The 18447-nt window shown below is 51.9% G+C and overlaps 2 protein-coding genes across 6 annotated transcripts in view; one reads left to right on the top strand and one right to left on the bottom strand.

Moving 5' to 3' along the window:
* Positions 1–14593, top strand: part of LOC132809045 (synaptonemal complex central element protein 1-like) — a 40649-nt gene extending 26056 nt beyond the window's left edge. For 2 of the 3 annotated variants that reach the window (XM_060822419.1, XM_060822421.1), the window contains 5 exons: positions 533–596; positions 3311–3380; positions 3536–3653; positions 6577–6672; positions 14313–14593. In XM_060822419.1, the coding sequence (XP_060678402.1) occupies positions 533–596; positions 3311–3380; positions 3536–3653; positions 6577–6672; positions 14313–14394 (430 nt within the window). In that variant the 3' untranslated portion in view covers positions 14395–14593. The remainder of the gene's footprint in view (positions 1–532; positions 597–3310; positions 3381–3535; positions 3654–6576; positions 6673–14312) is intronic. The other variant, XM_060822420.1, reaches the window with a different exon arrangement.
* Positions 14594–14759: 166 nt separating this feature from the next.
* Positions 14760–18447, bottom strand: part of LOC132809021 (sodium-coupled neutral amino acid transporter 3-like) — a 107586-nt gene continuing 103898 nt past the window's right edge. For all 3 annotated transcript variants that reach the window (XM_060822397.1, XM_060822398.1, XM_060822396.1), the window contains one exon: positions 14760–17578. In XM_060822397.1, coding sequence (XP_060678380.1) covers positions 17471–17578 — 108 coding nt within the window. In that variant the 3' untranslated portion in view covers positions 14760–17470. The remainder of the gene's footprint in view (positions 17579–18447) is intronic.

Genomic DNA, 18447 nt, shown 5'->3' with positions numbered 1-18447 from the left:
TTTTCACAATTTCAACTTAGTCCCATTCCCTCCATCCCGTCCATGTATCCTGTCAAAATGTCGAAATTAGCTGATTCTTTGAGCTTCTTTTGAAAATAAAACTGTGTCCTGCCAAGTCGGTGAAAGGTGCCCACACCCAGGACCCTCTGAACCTGCAGCTCCCAGAGCATACCTGGACTTTCCAGCCTCCCCCCCCCCCCCCCCCCCCCCCCAGCCTCCTGTCCTCCCTCCCAGCTTCCTCCTGTACGCGGTCCTGGATTCCCAGGGATCAGGGTCCACTCTGCATCCAGCCTCGGTCAACGCTCTCCCTCTCTTTCGCCGCGCCTCTGGGTCTGCCACTGAAATGTGATTAACAGTGCTACGTCTTTGTAAAAGTGCAGCATTGGGGTGGAGTTCTGAGCTCGGCTTAAGCGACTCGTGGGCGTGTGTCGCTCGCGTTGTGCCCTCAGTTGTTAAAAAGTTTTCAAAAATACTTATTGAGATGAATTGGGACAGACGCTGTGCTTCAAGCAACCTTCTTTAACTCTTCCAGGAACACATTTGAGCAGCAACTTGAGGAACTCATCAGCAAGCACAAGTGGATGGCTGAATTTTACGTAAGAAAAATGAGACTGGGAACAAGAATACAAACATTAGGAGCAAGAGGAGACCATTTGGCTCCTCAGCACTGCTCTGCCCTTCCATCAGGCGATGACTGATCTGATGACTGAGCCTTTGTTCCAATCTCCCGTTTGTTCAACCACATAAGTTTTTTTTAAACAGACAACCGATAATAGTTTAATGAGCCTCTTTGGACACTTAATCGCTGACTTTTTATACTGAATTCAAATTCCGCCATCTGTCCTGGAAAGATTCCTCATGGGAGTTGAGGGATGGTACTCACATCCAAAAGCTCCTGAAAATGATTTAGTTACAACCGTCATATATTGAGTAATCCAACACTGTACAACAGGCTTCCTGGCTGTGTGTCTCTGCTTCAGTTTAGTTTTATACCTCGGAAATATAAATGCAATTGTCGGTTTTAGCCTGACGTGATTAGAGACTAGAGCTTAAAAATGTGTTGCAGGTCAAATCTTCTTCCCAACCTCTCCGCCCCCACCCCCTCTCCGGCCTATCACCCTCACCTTAACCTCCTTCCACCAATCGCATTCCCAACGCACCCCCCCCCACCCCCCAAGTCCCTCCTCCCTACCTTTTTATCTTAGCCTGCTTGGCACACCCTCCTCATGCCTGAAGAAGGGCTTATGCCCGAAACGTCGATTCTCCTGCTTCTTGGATGCTGCCTGACCTGCTGCGCTTTTCCAGCAACACATTTTTAAGCTCTGATCTGCAGCATCTGCAGTCCTCACTTTCTCCTAGGTGATTAGAGATTAGAATCCCTACAGTGTGGAGGGATTGGCCTGACAAATCCACACCGGCCTTCCAAAGAGCAACCCACCCAGATCCATTCCCCTAACGATACTTACTCCTGACTAATGCACCTAACACTGTGGACAATCCACCTTAACCTGCAATTGAGTCATAGACTGTACAGCATGGAAACAGATCCTTTGGTCCAATTCGTCCATACCAACCAGACATCCCAGCCCAATTTAGGCAAGTCCAAACCCTTCCTATTCATATAGCCGTCCAGATACCTTTTAAATGTTGCAGTTGTACCAGCCTCCACCACTTCCTCTGGCAGCTCATGCCATGCATGTACCACCCTCTGCGTGAAAACGTTGCCTCTTGGGTCTCTTTTATATCTTTCCCCTCTCACCCTAAACCTATGCCCTCTAGTTCTGGACTCCCCCACCCTTTGTCTATTTACCCTATCCATGCACCTCGTGATTTTATAACCCTCAATAAGGTCATTCCCTCAGCCTCTGACGCTCCAGGGAAAACAGCCCCAGCCTGTTCAGCCTCTCCCTGTAGCTCAGATCCTCCAACCCTGGCAACATCCTTGTAAATCTTTTCTGAATCCTTTCAAGTTTCACAACATCTTTCCAATAGGAAGGAGACCAGAATTCCACGCAATATTCCAACAGTGGCCTAACCAATATCCTGTACAGCCGCAACATGACCTCCCGACTCCTGTACTCAACACTCTGACCAGTAAAGGAAAGCATACCAAACGCCGTCTTCATTATCCTATCTACCTGCAATCCACTTTCAAGGAGCTATGAACCAGCACTCCAAGAACTCTTTGTTCTGCAACACTCCCCAGGACCTTACCATTAAGTGTATAAGTCCTGCTAAGATTTGCTTTCCCAAAATGCAGCATCTTACATTTATCTGAATTAAACTCCATCTGCCACTCCTCAGCCCATTGGCCCATCTAGTCCAGATCCTGTTGTAATCTGAGGTAACCCTCTTCGCTGTCCACTACACCTCCAATTTTGGGGTCATCTGCAAACTTACTGACTGTACCTCATATGTTCACATCCAAATCATTTATATAAATGTTGAAAAGTAGAAGGCCCAGCACCGATCCTTGTGGCACTCCACTGGTCACAGGCCTCCAGTCTGAAAAACAACCCTCCACCACCACCCTCTGTCTTCTACCTTTGAGCCAGTTGTGTATCCAAATGGCTAGTTCTCCCTGTATTCCATGAGATCTAACCTTGCTAACCAGTCTCCCATGGGGAACCTTGTCGAACGCCTTACTGAAGTCCATATAGATCACATCTACCGCTGTGTCCTCATCAATCCTTCTTATTACTTCATCAAAAACCCCAATCAAATTCATGAGACATGATTTCCCACGCACAAAGCCATGTTGACTATCCCAAATCAGTCCTTGCCTTTCCAAACACATGGACATCCTGTCCCTCAGGATTCACTCCGACTGTCAGCCCACCACCGACGTCAGGCTCACCGGTCTATAGTTCCCTGGCTTGTCCTTACCACCCTTCTTAAACATTGGCACCACACCTTTGGATCATGGGAGGAAATCAGAGCACCCAGAGGAAACTCACATAAACACAGGGAGAATGTTCAAACTCCACAAAATCACTTGAGGGTGGAATTGAACCCAGCACCCTGGTGCTGTGAGGCAGCAGTGCTAACCACTGAGCCTGTGAAGAGGAGTGAACAGGTTTGACAGCCCATGCTTTCACACTTGCTGTTGGCCTCCTGCTTACTATCCCACTCACATGGGAAAGTGCCTTAGGTGTGCATGCCTTAACGCAATTGCTGACGTGGCAAAATACAGAGTGGAAAATTAAGGGAGCACTAAAAGCTCACCCTTGTCTCCCATGACCAGGCCCTAGTTGTCAGTAGCGTACCCCTACTCCACATTGAGTGCCATCTTTGTCTGTTTCCGTTCCAGCAGACTCCGGCCAGGCTTGAACTGGAGATGCGGAACATTGAAAACTCCGAGCAGCAGCTCCTGAGCGAAGGTAACCGCTCCCTCATCACAACTAACTGAGATTGAACGGCGCCCATGAGTTTTCCAAGCCCACCCCGCCGCTGCACCTCAACACTCTCCCTCCCGCCTCCCACCAACCCCTTCTTGAGGTCATCATCCGCCCTCCGTTGTCTTTTTCTGAAACAGAGCGCACAATGCTGGAGAAGCTGGGCACCCTGGACAAGGAACTGGACTCTCTCCGGCAACGGGGAGCTGCTTCTGACGAGGCCGTCTTCCTGCACAGCAAAGAGGCAAAGTTTACCCAGTGAGTACTGCAACTGGGAAATTGTGTGTGGGATGGGGCGATGGGGGGGTGGGGGAATGCTGAAGGCCTTATGCCCAAACATTGACTCTCCTGCTCCTCAGATGCTGCATGACCTGCTGTACTTTTCCAGCGCCACACTTTTCAACTCGTTACAATCACTGCAGGGCCTCAGGGCTTGCTCTGGTCTCTCTGCACCGTGTGGGGCTAGGGGCCTTGTCTTACTGCACCATTGGGTCTCGGCCTGGTCTCCCTGCCCTCGGTGCCTTGTCCCTGTCTCCCTGCACCACGGGGTCTCGGTCCTTGCTCCTGTCTCCTTGTACCGTGCGGGGCCTTGGGCCTTGTTTTCCTGTACCATTGGGTCTCGGCCTGGTCTCCCTGCCTTCAGTGCCTTGTCCCCGTCTCCCTGCACCATGGGGTCTCAGGCCTTGCTCTGGTCTCTCTGCACCGTGTGGGGCTGGGGGCCTTGTCTTCCTACCCCATTGGGTCTCGGCCTGGTCTCCCTGCCCTCAGTGCCTTGTCCCTGTCTCCCTGCACCATGGGGTCTCGGTCCTTGCTCCTGTCTCCTTGCACCGTGCGGGGCCTTGGGCCTTGTTTTCCTGTACCATTGGGTCTCGGCCTGGTCTCCCTGCCTTCAGTGCCTTGTCCCCGTCTCCCTGCACCATGGGGTCTCAGGCCTTGCTCTGGTCTCTCTGCACCGTGTGGGGCTGGGGGCCTTGTCTTCCTACCCCATTGGGTCTCGGCCTGGTCTCCCTGCCCTCAGTGCCTTGTCCCTGTCTCCCTGCACCATGGGGTCTCGGTCCTTGCTCCTGTCTCCTTGCACCGTGCGGGGCCTTGGGCCTTGTATTCCTACACCATTGGGTCTCGGCCTGGTCTCCCTGCCCTCAGTGCCTTGTCCCTGTCTCCCTGCACCATGGGGTCTCAGGGCTTGCTCTGGTCTCTCTGCACCGTGTGGGGCTGTGGGCCTTGTATTCCTGTACCATTGGGTCTCGGCCTGGTCTCCCTGCCCTCAGTGCCTTGTCCCCATCTCCCTGCACCATGGGGGCCTCAGGCCTTGCTCCTGTCTCCTTGCACTGTGTGAGGCCTTGGCTTTGTTCTTCCTACACCATTGGGTCTCGGCCTGGTCTCCCTGCCCTCAGTGCCTTGTCCCCATCTCCCTGCACCGTGGGGGCCTCAGGCCTTGCTCTGGTCTCTCTGCACCGTGTGAGGCCTTGGGCCTTGTATTCCTGCACTATTGGGTCTCCGCCTAGTCTGTCTGCCCCCTGGTGCCTTGTCCCTGTCTCCCTGCACCGTGAAGCCTCAGGCCTTGCTCTGGTCCATCTGCACCGTGTGAGGCCTTGGGCCTGTTCTCCATGCTCAGTGAAGCCTTGGACCTGATCTCTCTGTGCCTTCGGGCTTCAGGCCTGAATGACCTGCATGGGCCTTTCCCTGATCTCCCAGAACATACTGGGAGGGCCTTTCCCTCTTTCTCAGTGAATGGGATCCCCGTCCTTTGCCCTAGACTCCTTTGCCTCTGGGTATTGTCTTCGTACATCTTGGGTCCTTAAGCCTGGATTTCCCTGGTTACCTGCACTGTGAGGCTACTGGCCTAGGCACCCCTGTCTCCCTGTACCATGGGGCCTTGGTCATAGCTTCTCCAGTCTACCTGCACAGCAAAGCCTCAGACAAAAGGTAGCTCTGGCCTCCATGCACTGTGAGGATATCTGATCCTAGGTATCCCTGGTCTTTCCACGTCATGGGTTTCCTTTATTGGAGTACAGGAGTTGGGAGGTCATGTTGCGGCTGTACAGGACATTGGTTAGGCCACTGTTGGAATGTTGGGTGCAATTCTGGTCTCCTTCCTATCGGAAAGATGTTGTGAAACTTGAAAAGGGTTCAGAAAAGACTTATATGGATGTTGCCAGGGTTGGAGGATTTGAGCTACAGGGAGAGGCTGAACAGGCCGGGGCTGTTTTCCCTGGAGCGTCGGAGGCTGAGGGGTGACCTTACAGAGGTTTATAAAATCATGAGGGGCATGGTTAGGGTAAATAGTCAAAGTCCTTTCCCTGGGGTCGGGGAGTCCAGAACTAGAGGGGGATAGGTTTAGGGTGAGAGGGGAAAGATATAAAAGAGACCTTAGGGGCAACTTTTTCCCCCAGAGGGTGGTACATGTATGGAATGAGCTGCCAGAGGAAGTGGTGGAGGCTGGTACAATGACAACATTTAAAAGGCATCTGAATGGGTATATGAATAGGAAGGGTTTGGAGGGATATGGGCCAGGTGGGACTAGATTGGGTTGGGATATCTGGTCGGCACGGACGGGTTGGGCCGAAGGGTCTGTTTCCGTGCTGCACATCTCTATGACTCTGACTCTATGATCTTGGCCTCCCCTGGTCTCCCTGCACTCCCATTTACACTACACGCTGCATCCGGAAGGCCAAGAGCGTTGTGGGGGACCCCACACATACCCCTCACTCAAACTCTTCTCCCTCCTGCCATCTGGCAGCGGATACCAGAGCGTACGGTCTCTCACGGTCAAACTGTGCAACTGTTTCTTCCCCCGAGCCATCAGGCTCTTTAACACAGTATAATTGGACCCTTCCCCATCTGAAACGGGTTTGTGTTTCTGGTAGAACAATGTCTATTATTCATCATTCTTCTGTTAGACTGTACCTTGCACGATGTGCACTTCATATGCACATTACGCCGTGTGTAGTTTGTGCTGTCCATAAGGCACCCTCTGTCCTGGAGGAACGCTGTCTCATTTTTACTGTATCTGTTGTACGTGGTAGAAGTGAGAAATAAAAGGCTACTCTACTCTCCCCCCGGGATGTCTAAGAATATCAGATCTTGAGATGTGTCTGAAAGACTATTTTAAGAAACACAACATGAAAACAGGTTGGATGTGAAAGCATTGCTGCTTTTATTTTTGTCTTTTGATTTGCAGCCAACTGTTTGAGGAAGAGAACAAAGCAGTGAAAAGGATGTTCAGAGAGGTTTCGGAGTGTTCCTCAGATCTTCAGCAGATACCAAAGCTAAGCAGGTGAGCTAAAAGAACCCAGCGCTTGGATCTGTGACCAAACTGGGATGTTTGTTCTCAGCTTTAACAGAATGTGCAATCTCTCATCGGTGATTTATAGAGTCCTAGAGGTGTACAGCACGGAAACAGGCCCTTCGGCCCAACCCGTCCGTGCCCACCTGATATCCCAATCCCAGTCTAGTCCAGCACCGGCCCATATCCCTCCAAACCCTTCCTATTCATATACCTATCCAAATGCCTTTTGAATGTTGCAATTGTACCAGCCTCCATCACTTCATCTGGCAGCTCATTCCACACACGCATCACCCTCTGTGTGAAAACGTTGCCCCTCAGGTCTCTTTTAAATCTTTCCCCTTACCTTAAACCTATGCCCCTCTAGTTCTGGACTCCCCTATCCCAGGGGGAAAAGACCTTGTCTATTTACCCTATCCATGTCTCCCCTCATGATTTTATAGACCTCTAGTTTTGGACTCCCCCACCCCAGAGGGGAAAAGACCTTCTCTATTTACCCTATCCATGCCCCCCTCATGATTTTATAAACCTCTAGTTCTGGGCTCCCCCACCCCAGGGGGGAAAGACCTTGTCTATTTACCCTATCCACGCCCCCTCATGATTTTATAACCCTCTAGTTCTGGGCTCCCCCACCCCAGGGGGAAAAGTCATTGTCTATTTACCCTATCAATGCCCCCTCATGATTTTATAAACCTCTAGTTCCGGGCTCCCCCACCCCAGGGGGAAAAGACCTTGTCTATTTACCCTATCCATGCCCCCCCTCATGATTTTATAAACCTCTAGTTCTGGGCTCCCCCACCCCAGGGGGAAAAGACCTTGTCTATTTACCCTATCCATGCCCCCCCCTCATGATTTTATAAACCTCTATAAGGTCACCCCTCAGCCTCCGACGCTCCAGGGAAAACAGTCCCCGGCCAATCCAGCCTCTCCCTATAGCTCAAATCCTCCAACCCTGGCAACACCCTTGTAAATCCTTTCCAGTTTAACAACATCCTTCTGATAGCAGGGCGACCAGAATTGCACACAGTATTCCAATTTTCTGCCTGATTATTGCTGGGAAAGTGTTGGGTGAGATTGAAATAGCGATTGGCCATGATGTAAGCTCCCTTCCATTCCTGAGGGTCGCTGCTCATCTTGAACAAGGGCACCCGCAAACTGAGGGAGGAACACCTCACCTCCCCCCTCCCCCCCACCCTCGGGAGTCTACAACCACACGGCCTCGACACTGAATTCACCAGTTTCCAAATCTCCCCACATCCAACCCTCTGACCAGGATGTGGCAGCATTTATTGACCATCCCTAATCGCACGGAGGTTGGTCAAGGGCCAACCTGAAAAATTGAATACCTATGGCTGTAGAGAGGGCTTTAAACTAGTTAGAGATTGTGATTGGGGGGGAGGATGTTGGTGGGAATACATAGGCCTATAATGAGCAAGGCTATGGTGGCATTGTAGCTATTTTCTTCATGACACCCAGAATGGGATAGCGAGAGACAGTAAGGAGCGAGTAAACAAAAGGAGCACCCAATGTAGGAAAGAAAGCAAAATGGTAGCGCTCAGGACAAAATAAACGAATTAACAGCATAAATGCAGCTCAATGGGTCCGATCTTGTGGCCATTACGGAGACATTCTTGTAAGGAGACCAAAGCTGGCAGCAAAATATTCACGGGTATTGACTATTTGAAAGGACGGGCAGGAAGGGGAAGGGAAAGATGGTGAGGTAGCTTTGATACTGCGTGATAGAATAGCTACAATAACGAGAAACGACCTTGGAATTGAAGCTGTTGATTCCAGGTGAGCGGAGTTAAATGCCGCGCTGGAAAAAGCACTCTCAGTCGGGCAGCGTCTGAGAAGCAAGAGAGTCGACGTTTCAGTCTTAATCCTTCATCAGGCCTGGGGAGGGGGAAGGAGGGGGCTGAGAAATAAATGGGGGAGGGGTTGGAGCTCGGGAAAAGGGAGTCGGAACGGTGATGGCTGGGCACAGGTAGGTCAGTGGGAAGTGTGCAGCGGATAGGTGGGAAGGAAGGTGGACAGTTAGTTCAGGTCAAGAGGGCAGTGCTGAGTCAGAGGGTTGGGTGTGGGGAGAATTGGAAACTGGTGAATTCAGTGTCCAGGCCGTGTGGTTGTAGGTTCCCGAGGTGGGGGGAAAGGTGAGGTGTCCCTCCCTCAGTTTGTGGGTTCCCTTGTTCAGGTGGTTGAGGAAGCCCAGAATGGACATGTCATGGGGGGAGGGAGTGGGAGGAGGAGCTGAAATGGACGGCTACAGGAAGGTGGGTGCGTACAGACCAGAGATGTTCCCTGAACCGTTCCGCGAGTTTCCGCTCAGTCTCTCTGATGTAGCAGAGATCACATTGAGACCAACGGATGCAGTACAGGAAGTTGGAGGGTACGCAAATAAATCTCTGCTGGATTTGGAATGATCCTTTGGGACCTTGGATGGAGGTGGGGGAGGTATGAGGTGTGGGCACAGGTTCTGCACCTTGTACAGCAGCAGGAGAAGATGCAGGTGTGGGGAGGGGGGGGGGGGTTTGTTGGGGAGTGTAGACGTAACAAGGAGGGAATGGTCCCTATGGATTGCAGATAGGGGTGAGGAAAGAAATGTACTTTTGGTGGTGGGATCTGACTGACTGTCGGTGTCGATAGTGGCGGGGGATGAATTAAATTTATTGTCACGTGTACCAAGGCGCAGTGAAAATGTTATGCTGGATTTGGAGGTTAATGGGATGGAATGTGAGGACGGGGGATTCCATCTTTGTTGAGGTTGTGGAGGTGGAAACGTGTTTGAGGGCAGAGATGCAGGAAATGGAAGGCATTGCTGATAACAGGGGAGGACAAATTACGGTCCTGAAGGTGGGAGGACAATGACAATTCAGCCGTGTCCTAATTCATGTTAGAGATTCTCAAATCACCGTGGAGGTGCTGTCTAATCCCAGCTGCTCCTTCAGTGTGGCTGGGTGCAAGTCCTGGAACTCTCTCCTTGATTTCACTTTACCACACAGGCCAACAGCTCACCACCACCTCAAAGGGATGATTAGGGATGGGCGAGAAATTACAAAAAACATCTTTGTCAATGATGCCCACACCCAGTCAAATATGAAAAAGATCATTAATTGGAGCTGCAGACTTCAAAGTGCAGTTGTATCAGAAGCATGAAAGATGTGGTGGGGGGTTTTACTCATCAGCATGCTTGCTAACTCATCATAGTTTGACTACGCCATGGAAAAATGCACATTTTGCAACAGGTGTGAGCACTGACTCACAGATAATTCCCTCTGTGCATTAAGCTCTCTCAATCAGTATTGGCAAGCTTCAAGGCTGTGGGGAAGGTTGAAATTGGCACTGGGAAGATGCCTGCTTTGATATAATTTCTTTCATGTGGAGCCTGAGAGTCCAACACGTGTGTGTGTGTGTGTGTGTGTGTGTGGTATGTGTGTGTCTGTGTGTGTGTGGTATGTGTGTGTCTGTGTTTGTGTGTGTGTGTGTGTGTGTTTGTGCATGTGTGAGTGCATGTGTGTGTGTTTGTGCATGTGTGTCTGTCTGTGTGTGTTTGTGCATGGTGCGTGTCTGTGTGTGTGTTTGTGCATGTGTGTGTGTGTGTTTGTGTGTCTGTGTGTGAGTGCATGTGTGCGTGTCTGTGTGTTTGTGCATGTGTGTCTGTGTGTGAGTGTGTGTGAGTGCATGTATGCGTGTCTGTGTGTGAGTGCATGTGTGCGTGTCTGTGTGTGTGTTTGTGCATGTGTGTGTGTCTGTATTTGTTTGTGTGAGTGCATGTGTGCATGTCTGTGTGTGTGTGAGTGCATGTGTGCGTGTGTTTGTCTGTGTGAGTGCGTGTTTGTGTGTGTGTTTCTGCGTGTGCATGTGTTTATGTGTACGTGTGTTTGTGCGTGTGCATGTTTGTGTGCATGTGTGTGTCTGTGTGTATTTGTGCATGTGTGTGTGTGCGCGCGCTGCTCCCCACTCCCCAGTTTATGCTGCTTTTTCTATTGCTGCAATTCAGGAACCGAAAATGAGACGGGCATTGTATTGTGCATCTTTTATAACCTGCAGATTGGACGTTTAATTGTGTTCCTGCCTGGAGCAAATTACTTACTTCCTGCCCATCCTCCATCCCCAAAGCCTGTCTCACCATCGACAAAGCACAAGGCGGGAGTGTAATGAAATACTTGGCAGGTCCTGGATGGCAGGTCCTACAAGACTTGAGAAAATTGTTAACAAGATTTGTAGCTCAGGTAGTGGGTGAGGTTGTTGACTTGCTCGCTGAGCTGGTAAGTTTGTCTGCAGGCATTTTGTCACACAGACAAAGAAGGACACCAATTTGACTGGGACAAGCCAAACAAACTGTCCCCATGACCTGTCCTACCTGCCTATCTTCTTTTCCATCTATCCACTCCCCCCTCCCCCCTGAACTATCACCTTCATCCCCTCCCCCTACTCAATGCTACTTTCTCCACACCCCCACCCCCCTCTAGCTTATCTCTCCACCCTTCCGGCTCTCTGCCTTTATTCCTGATGAAGGGCTTGTGCCTGAAACGTTGATTTTGCTGCTCCTCGGATGCTGCCTGAACTGCCGTGCTCTTCCAGCACCACTAATCCAGAATCTGGTTTCCAGCGTCTGCAGTCATTGCATTTACCTAGTTGATTTTAACCCTACTGGGAATCCTCTTGCAAGGATGCCTGCCTTGAAGATGTTTTCCTCCTCTCTCTACACGAATCTCAGGGAGACCCTCTCCCACTGCAACTCAGCCTCCAGCTTATCTCTCCACCCTTCAGGCTCTCTGCCTTTATTCCTGATGAAGGGCTTTTGCCCGAAACGTCGATATTGCTGCTCCTCGGATGCTGCCTGAACTGCCGTGCTCTTCCAGCACCACTAATCCAGCATCTGGTTTCCAGCATCTGCAGTCATTGCTTTTACAAGCCAAACAAAGACATGCGTAGGAATTCCTGGAGTCCTGGCACTCATCCCAGAACCCCATTAGCAAAAATGTCGAGTTAGACCCCGTATACTGACCACCTCAGCAAACAGGGACAGAGCACCAAAGCTTCACTGATGGTGTTACCGAGTATGGTGCTGAAACACCTGCAAACTTACCAGCTCAGCGCACAATTCGACACCCTCGCACTCGCGAAACTCGACACAATCCAGGACAAGGTAGCCCACTCCTGCTCGCTCGACACACTAGCCCCCCCCCCCACCTTCAATATTCCCTCCCTCCACTGCCGGTAGACAGCAGCCACAATGTGTATGGTCTATAAAACACACCGGAACAATATAAGACATTTGGATAAGTACATGACAAGGAAAGGTTTGGAGAGATATGGGCCAGGAGCAGGCAGGTGGGACTAGGACATAGAACCCTACAGCGCAGTGCAGGCCCTTCGGCCCTCGATGTCGTGCTGACCTGTGGAACCAGCCTGAGGATCTATCTTACATTATGCCATTTTCATCCATATGTTTATCCAGTGACCACTTAAATGCCCTTAAAGTTGGTGAGTCTACTACTGTTGCAAGGCATTCATGCCCCATTACTCTCTGTGTAGAGAACCGACCTCTGTCCTATATCTATCACCCCTCCCCCCACCTTGTCTCAGTCGGTTCCCTCAACTCAGCACCGCCCTCCTAACCTGCAATCTCCTTCCTGACCTCTCCGCCCCCACCCCACTCCGGCCTATCACCCTCACCTTGACCTCCTTCCACCTATCCCACCTCCATCGCCCCTCCCCCAAGTCCCTCCTCCCTACCTTTTATCTTAGCCTGCTTGGCTACTCTCTCTCATTCCTGATGAAGGGCTTATGCCCCTGATGAAGGGCTTATGCTCGAAACGTCAAATTCCCTATTCCTGAGATGCTGCCTGGCCTGCTGTGCTTTGACCAGCAACACATTTTCAGCCCCTCAAGTTAAAGCAATGTCCCCTCCTGCTAGCCATCACCATCCAAGGAAAAAGGCTCTCACGGTCCACCATCTCTAACCCTTTGATTATCTGGTATGGCGAGTTTAATTTGGGATTCTGGTCAGCATGGACTGGTTGGACCGAAGGACTGGTTGGACCGTACTGTGTGACTTTATGACTCACCACGGCTCCTCTGACAGCACCTTCCAAACCCATCACCTCTACCTCCTGGAAGGACGAGGTACACCACCCCCTGCAAGTTTCCCCAGACACCATTCCAACTTGGAACGATATCGGCCATTCCTTCGGAGAGACCGGATCGCAGAATTGCACTGTGCAGGGTGTCCTTACACCACCACCTTGCCAAACGGGCAGTTAGGGACGGGCAAGGAATGTTGTAGTGTGCTGTCTGGGAGTCTGGTGGAGGTCTGCTCACTTGAGGCAGTCTCAGGTGAATGAGTCTGCCTCAGAAAAGGAAGCATGAAGCATAAGAGGTACAGTTAGTAAGTTTGCAGGTGACACCAAAATTGGAGGTGTAGTGGGCAGCAAGGAAGGTTACCTCAGATTACAACAGGATCTGGACCAGATGGGCCAATGGGCTGAGAAGTGGCAGATGGAGTTTAATTCAGATAAATGTGAGGTGCTGCATTTTGGGAAAGCAAATCTTAGCAGGACTTATACACTTAATGGTAAGGTCCTAGGGAGTGTTGCTGAACAAAGAGACCTTGGAGTGCAGGTTTATAGCTCCTTGAAAGTGGAGTCGCAGGTAGATAGGATAGTGAAGGCAGCGTTTGGTATGCTTTCCTTTATTGGTCAGGAGAACAGGAGTCGGGACGTCATGCGGCTGTATTGGTGAGGCCACTTTGGGAATACAGCGTTCGATTCTGGTCTCCCCCCGACAGGAAGGATGTTGGGAAAGTGTTCAGGAAAGGGTTTGAGCTACAGGGAGAGGCTGGATAGGCCAAGGGCTGTTTTTCCTGGAGTGTCGGAGGCTGAGGGGTGACCTTATAGAGGTTTATAAAATTTTGAGGGGTGTGGATAGCGTAAATAGGCAAAGTCTTTTCCCTGGGGTTGGGGAGTCCAGAACTAGAGGGCATAGGGTGAGAAGGAAAAGATATAAAAGAGACCTAAGGGGCAACTTTTTCCCCCCCCAGAGGGTGGTACGTGTATGGAATGAGCTGCCAGAGGATGTGGTGGGGGCTGGTACAATTGCAACATTTAAGAGGCATCTGGATGGGTATATGAATAGGAAGGGTTTGGAGGGATATGGGCCGGGTGCTGGCAGGTGGTACTAGATTGGGTTGGGATCTCTGGGTCGGCATGGACGGGTTGGATCGCAGGGTCTGTTTCCGTGCTGTACATCTCTATGGCTCTATGACTATTCAGTGAGTGGCTCGAATATATCCCTCTCCTCCTCCACCAACCAAACTATAGCATAAACGCTGTCCCCTCCACACTTCACTTCAGAGCATTAGCTTTCTCTCTCTCCGTGGATGCTGTCTGACCCGCTGTGTTCTCCAGCATTGTTGCTTTCTATAAAGATTCCAGCGTCTGCAGTAATTTGGCCCCCAGGGATAGGTAACTCCCCGTCAGACATCGGCAGTGCTCCCGTTTCTTATCGCATTAACCTCTGCTTTTACAAGCTGCTCGGGTTCCACCCTCCAAGGGTTGGCCCCGTTGCCAATAAGCCAGAGTGAGGGCACCGGCGGTGTCTCACCCTGCTATGCCCTCCTGTCGGGATAGGTTTCTGAAGGAACGGGAGGCCATCGTGCAAGGCGCGGACGGAGACACGGACGATCGCCAGAAGGAAGCATGGCAGCCCTAAACAGGAGGACCGTGTGCACACTTGAGAGCTATCGTGACAGAGAGAGAGAGAGAGCGCGAAAATAAAATCCTAGATGAGTGGTTCCAGTGCTCACAAACACAAGCTCTTGTCAACGTCGGATGGAACGAACGTGGCACCCAGAAACGAATGCATGACCGACATTGATTCAGCTTGGTGCCTGGCAAATAGGAACATTAAAAGCAGCTGTTTTTGCAAGCGCGTGTCCTGGTGTGTGTAGATCTTTCCTCATGTCTCAGTCCCCCAGGGATTTACAGGGTCATGCGGCACAGTCCCAGTCCCCCCCCCCCCCCACCTTGAGGCCCAGAAGGGTCCCGGGCCCCAAACCTGGAAGAACCAAACACGCCTTTTTAAAATTAATTTTTTATTCAGTCAGGTGGGGTGTGGTGGGCAGGGGAGGAGGAATTTTACTCTCTCTCTCTCTCGGCCTCTGGGTTTCTACAGCAGTTACATCAAAGCTTTGGAATCCATCACCGAGGGGATTAACCAGCGGAAACCATCTCGCACAAAAGACAAACGGTTTTCTCAAAAGACGCAGACGAAAAATTAACAGCCGTGGAAGTAGACAGACGGGGTGGGGGATGTACAACCCGGAGAGTCGACAAGTTGCCTGCTTTCTCTCCTCCCCCCACCACCATCACTGTCTGAGGACATTGTGTGTGGGGCTAAACACAGTGGACTGCCTTGAAGTCTTTACAACTCTAGTTACAGCACGTGTTCACCAAATATTTGGAAGCGTGAGGATGTAGAGTAAGACAGTTGGGGTTCTGTTGCCTGATAGATCCCACACAGTATTATCTGGCTCACATAATTTTGACGAACGTATGTTCTAGCCAGGCAGCACGGTGGCTCAGTGGTTAGCACTGCTGCCTCACAGCACCAGGGATCTGGGTTCGATTCCTGCCTCGGGTGACTGACTGACTGTCTGTGCGGAGTTTGCACATTCTCCCCGTGTCTGCGTCGGTGTGCTCCGGTTTCCTCCCGCAATCACAAAGACGTGCAGGTCGGGTGAACTGGCCGTTCTAAATTGCCCGTGTCAGGGGTAAATATAGGGTAGGGGAATGGGTCTGAGTGGGTTACTCTTTGGAGGGACTTGTTGGGCCGAAGGGCCTGTTTCCATGCTGTAGGGAATCTAATCGAATCAGCACCAAGCATCAAAAGGTACCATGATTTCAGCAAATGAAGGTAACCCCGTTAGGAATCTCTTAAGATAGTGCTACGCATAGATGTCATGACATTGAAAGCTGAGGGCCCGAGTGAGGGAACATGGGACTAGTGTAGGTGGTAGTGTCTTTAAAGTGGTCACCCTCAAAGGGCCTCTGCTGTCCTGCATAAAAGGTGTGGAGGGTACACTTGCTTTCATTTAGTTACATAGCAAATAATTACGTCAATATTTTAAACATACTCCTAAATTAAAAAAATATTCAGCAAGGTAAACTTGCACGATAATATCCCAGCACCATTTTTACAAGTCTGTTGCTATTCAAGGTTGAAGTGATGTAGCACGGAAGTGATGGAGACAATTCTTCACTCAGCGTGTTGGGGAGTTCTCTGTCACACAAAGTGGTCGGGGATTGAATGTTCTTGAGAAGGATTCAGATTTAGCTCTGGGGGCTAAAGGGATCAAAGGAGGGAGGGTGGGGGTGGTGGGAGAAAGCAGGGGACGGAGTTGTCGGCTAAGCCATGATTGTACAGCATGGCAGAGCAGACTTGGAGGGGGCCGAATGGCCTACTCTAAATCCTATTGTCAGTGTCTGGAAGGGACCCCGCTGAGCTGACCCACGCCGTTTTGGACTGGCAATTGACGTGACTGACCTGGACGGCAAGCTTTAGGGAGGAAGGTGGCAGAGGGTGAGAGAAGGGTGAAAGTACAGAGGCACGGAGGTGCGACGGAGCTGCGATTGGACCTCGATGAAACCCAAGTGCTCATCTACTTCACCGTCTCTATCCCTCCGAAAGCAGCACAGAATTGATCTCCTCCAGCTGCCATTGTATTTTTAACCATCCTGGAAGTGGGCACCCATTCTTGTGGGTGTCACCGGGAGGAAATGGGTCTCGCATCAGCGGGTCTTGCCTCTCCCTCTGTCCTGGACGCCGAGGAGATGTGCATTGTGTAAGGAATCCGGTCCTAATGGCCTTCAGGAAAGGGGAAATTCTCCACGCGTTACCCCCCCACACAGCCAGGAGGGCTGAGGAATCGTTGTACCGACTCCCTCCTAGGTAAGCCGTCTCCGAAAGGGAGTCAGGGTGTCAGAACTAAACAGTCGAGTGCACCTCGCCCGCTGCAGTACAGGACGCAGGGACGGCCTTGATTGGGAATGAGCTCCAAAACTCCCTTGGTCCATTACCAAGATTTTCCAGGCCCAACAGCCCCTAGAAGGACGGCAGCTGCGGGGAGTGGAACCACCAAACTCCCGCTCCACGTCCCAACTTGGAATGCTACCGGCTGTTGCTCCGATGCCACCGAGTCAGAATCCTGGAGCTCCCCCAGCCTCGCAGAGGGTGCCCCTGAATGAAACGCTTCCGATGTGATTTCACCCAGGGCTCCATGAATTACTAGACGGGGTGGGGGCGGGGGATGGTGTGGGGGGGCAGGAAATCCAATCGCAGGCAAGGCTCTCCGAACGCAACCGCGACCTCGAACAACAAGGACCGTGTCGGTGATTTGTCCAACGAAGTTAGGAGCGGACCAATGTGCGGCGGCGCCCGGAGTCATGTGTAAGGTCCAGGACGGGGGGGAAAGACGGGTAGATTTCCTTCGCTAAATGCGGCACACGATGAGGGGGTTTATCCTTACAACTGACCATCCGCCTGATGAGAATGGCTCCCGGACAGAGAGGGAGCCCGTGGGGAGCGATGATGGGGGGGGGGGGGGAGAAAATGTTGACACGTATTGGACGGAAAGATTCCTCCTCCCGGATGCGTTCACCATTCACTAGCTAGCATGAACCAAAGAGCTGAGGGAAGGGGGGGGGAAGATGTGGGGAAGACATAGATGGGGCCAAGCGAGTTGGGTGAATGGACTGGGAGTGATGCTCTGCCTGTGGAGGGCGCTGAACTAGTGGCCACCGACATGACTCCCTCCATTACCGCTTGTCCATTCCCTAAAGATGAAGCTTAAACTCATCACCATGAATATCAGTCCGATCGTGGCGAAACCAGCAGCCTGTGAAGAGAGGTGGAAGGGTGGGGAAGGGTTTGGGGGGAAGAGCTGCGTGTTACCACTGGGAGCCAAGCACCAGCCAGCGCAAGACGAGATGCTCACGAAGGGTACGGTCACCGATGCCAATCGCGATGGGACGTGGCACAATTCTAGCCCCCACCTTGACCCCAACTGCCCACCGCTTTCCATGACACCTCGCGTCACTGCACCGCACTGTCGGAGGGTCAGTGCCAAGGGAGCACTGTCGGAGGGTCAGTGCTGAGAGGCACTTTTGGAGGGTCAGTGCCGAGGGAGCACTGTCGGATGGTCAGTGCTGAGGGATCACCGTACACTGTCGGAGGGTCAGTGCCGAGGGAGCACTGTCGGGGGGTCAGTGCCGAGGGAGCACTGTTGGATGGTCAGTGCTGAGGGATCACCGTACACTGTCGGAGGGTCAGTGCCGAGGGAGCACTGTCGGAGGGTCAGTGCTGAGAGGCACTGTCGGACGGGCAGTGCTGAGAGGCACTTTCGGAGGGGCAGTGCTGAGAGGCACTTTCGGAGGGGCAGTGCTGAGGGAGCACTGTCGGAGGGTCAGTGCTGAGGGAGCACTGTCGGAGGGGCAGTGCTGAGAGGCACTTTTGGAGGGGCAGTGCTGAGAGGCACTTTTGGAGGGTCAGTGCCAAGGGAGCACTGTCGGATGGTCAGTGCCAAGGGAGCACTGTCGGAGGGTCAGTGCTGAGAGGCACTGTCGGAGGGTCAGTGCTGAGAGGCACTTTTGGAGGGTCAGTGCCGAGGGAGCACTGTCGGATGGTCAGTGCTGAGGGAGCACTGTACACTGTCGGAGGGTCAGTGCCAAGGGAGCACCATACACAGTCGGAGGGTCAATGCTGAGG

Source organism: Hemiscyllium ocellatum, unplaced genomic scaffold, assembly GCF_020745735.1.
Source record: "Hemiscyllium ocellatum isolate sHemOce1 unplaced genomic scaffold, sHemOce1.pat.X.cur. R, whole genome shotgun sequence".
NCBI classification, from domain to species: domain Eukaryota; kingdom Metazoa; phylum Chordata; class Chondrichthyes; order Orectolobiformes; family Hemiscylliidae; genus Hemiscyllium; species Hemiscyllium ocellatum.
The sequence above is the reverse complement of the archived record's forward strand: the minus strand, read 5'-3'. Positions and strand labels throughout refer to the sequence as shown.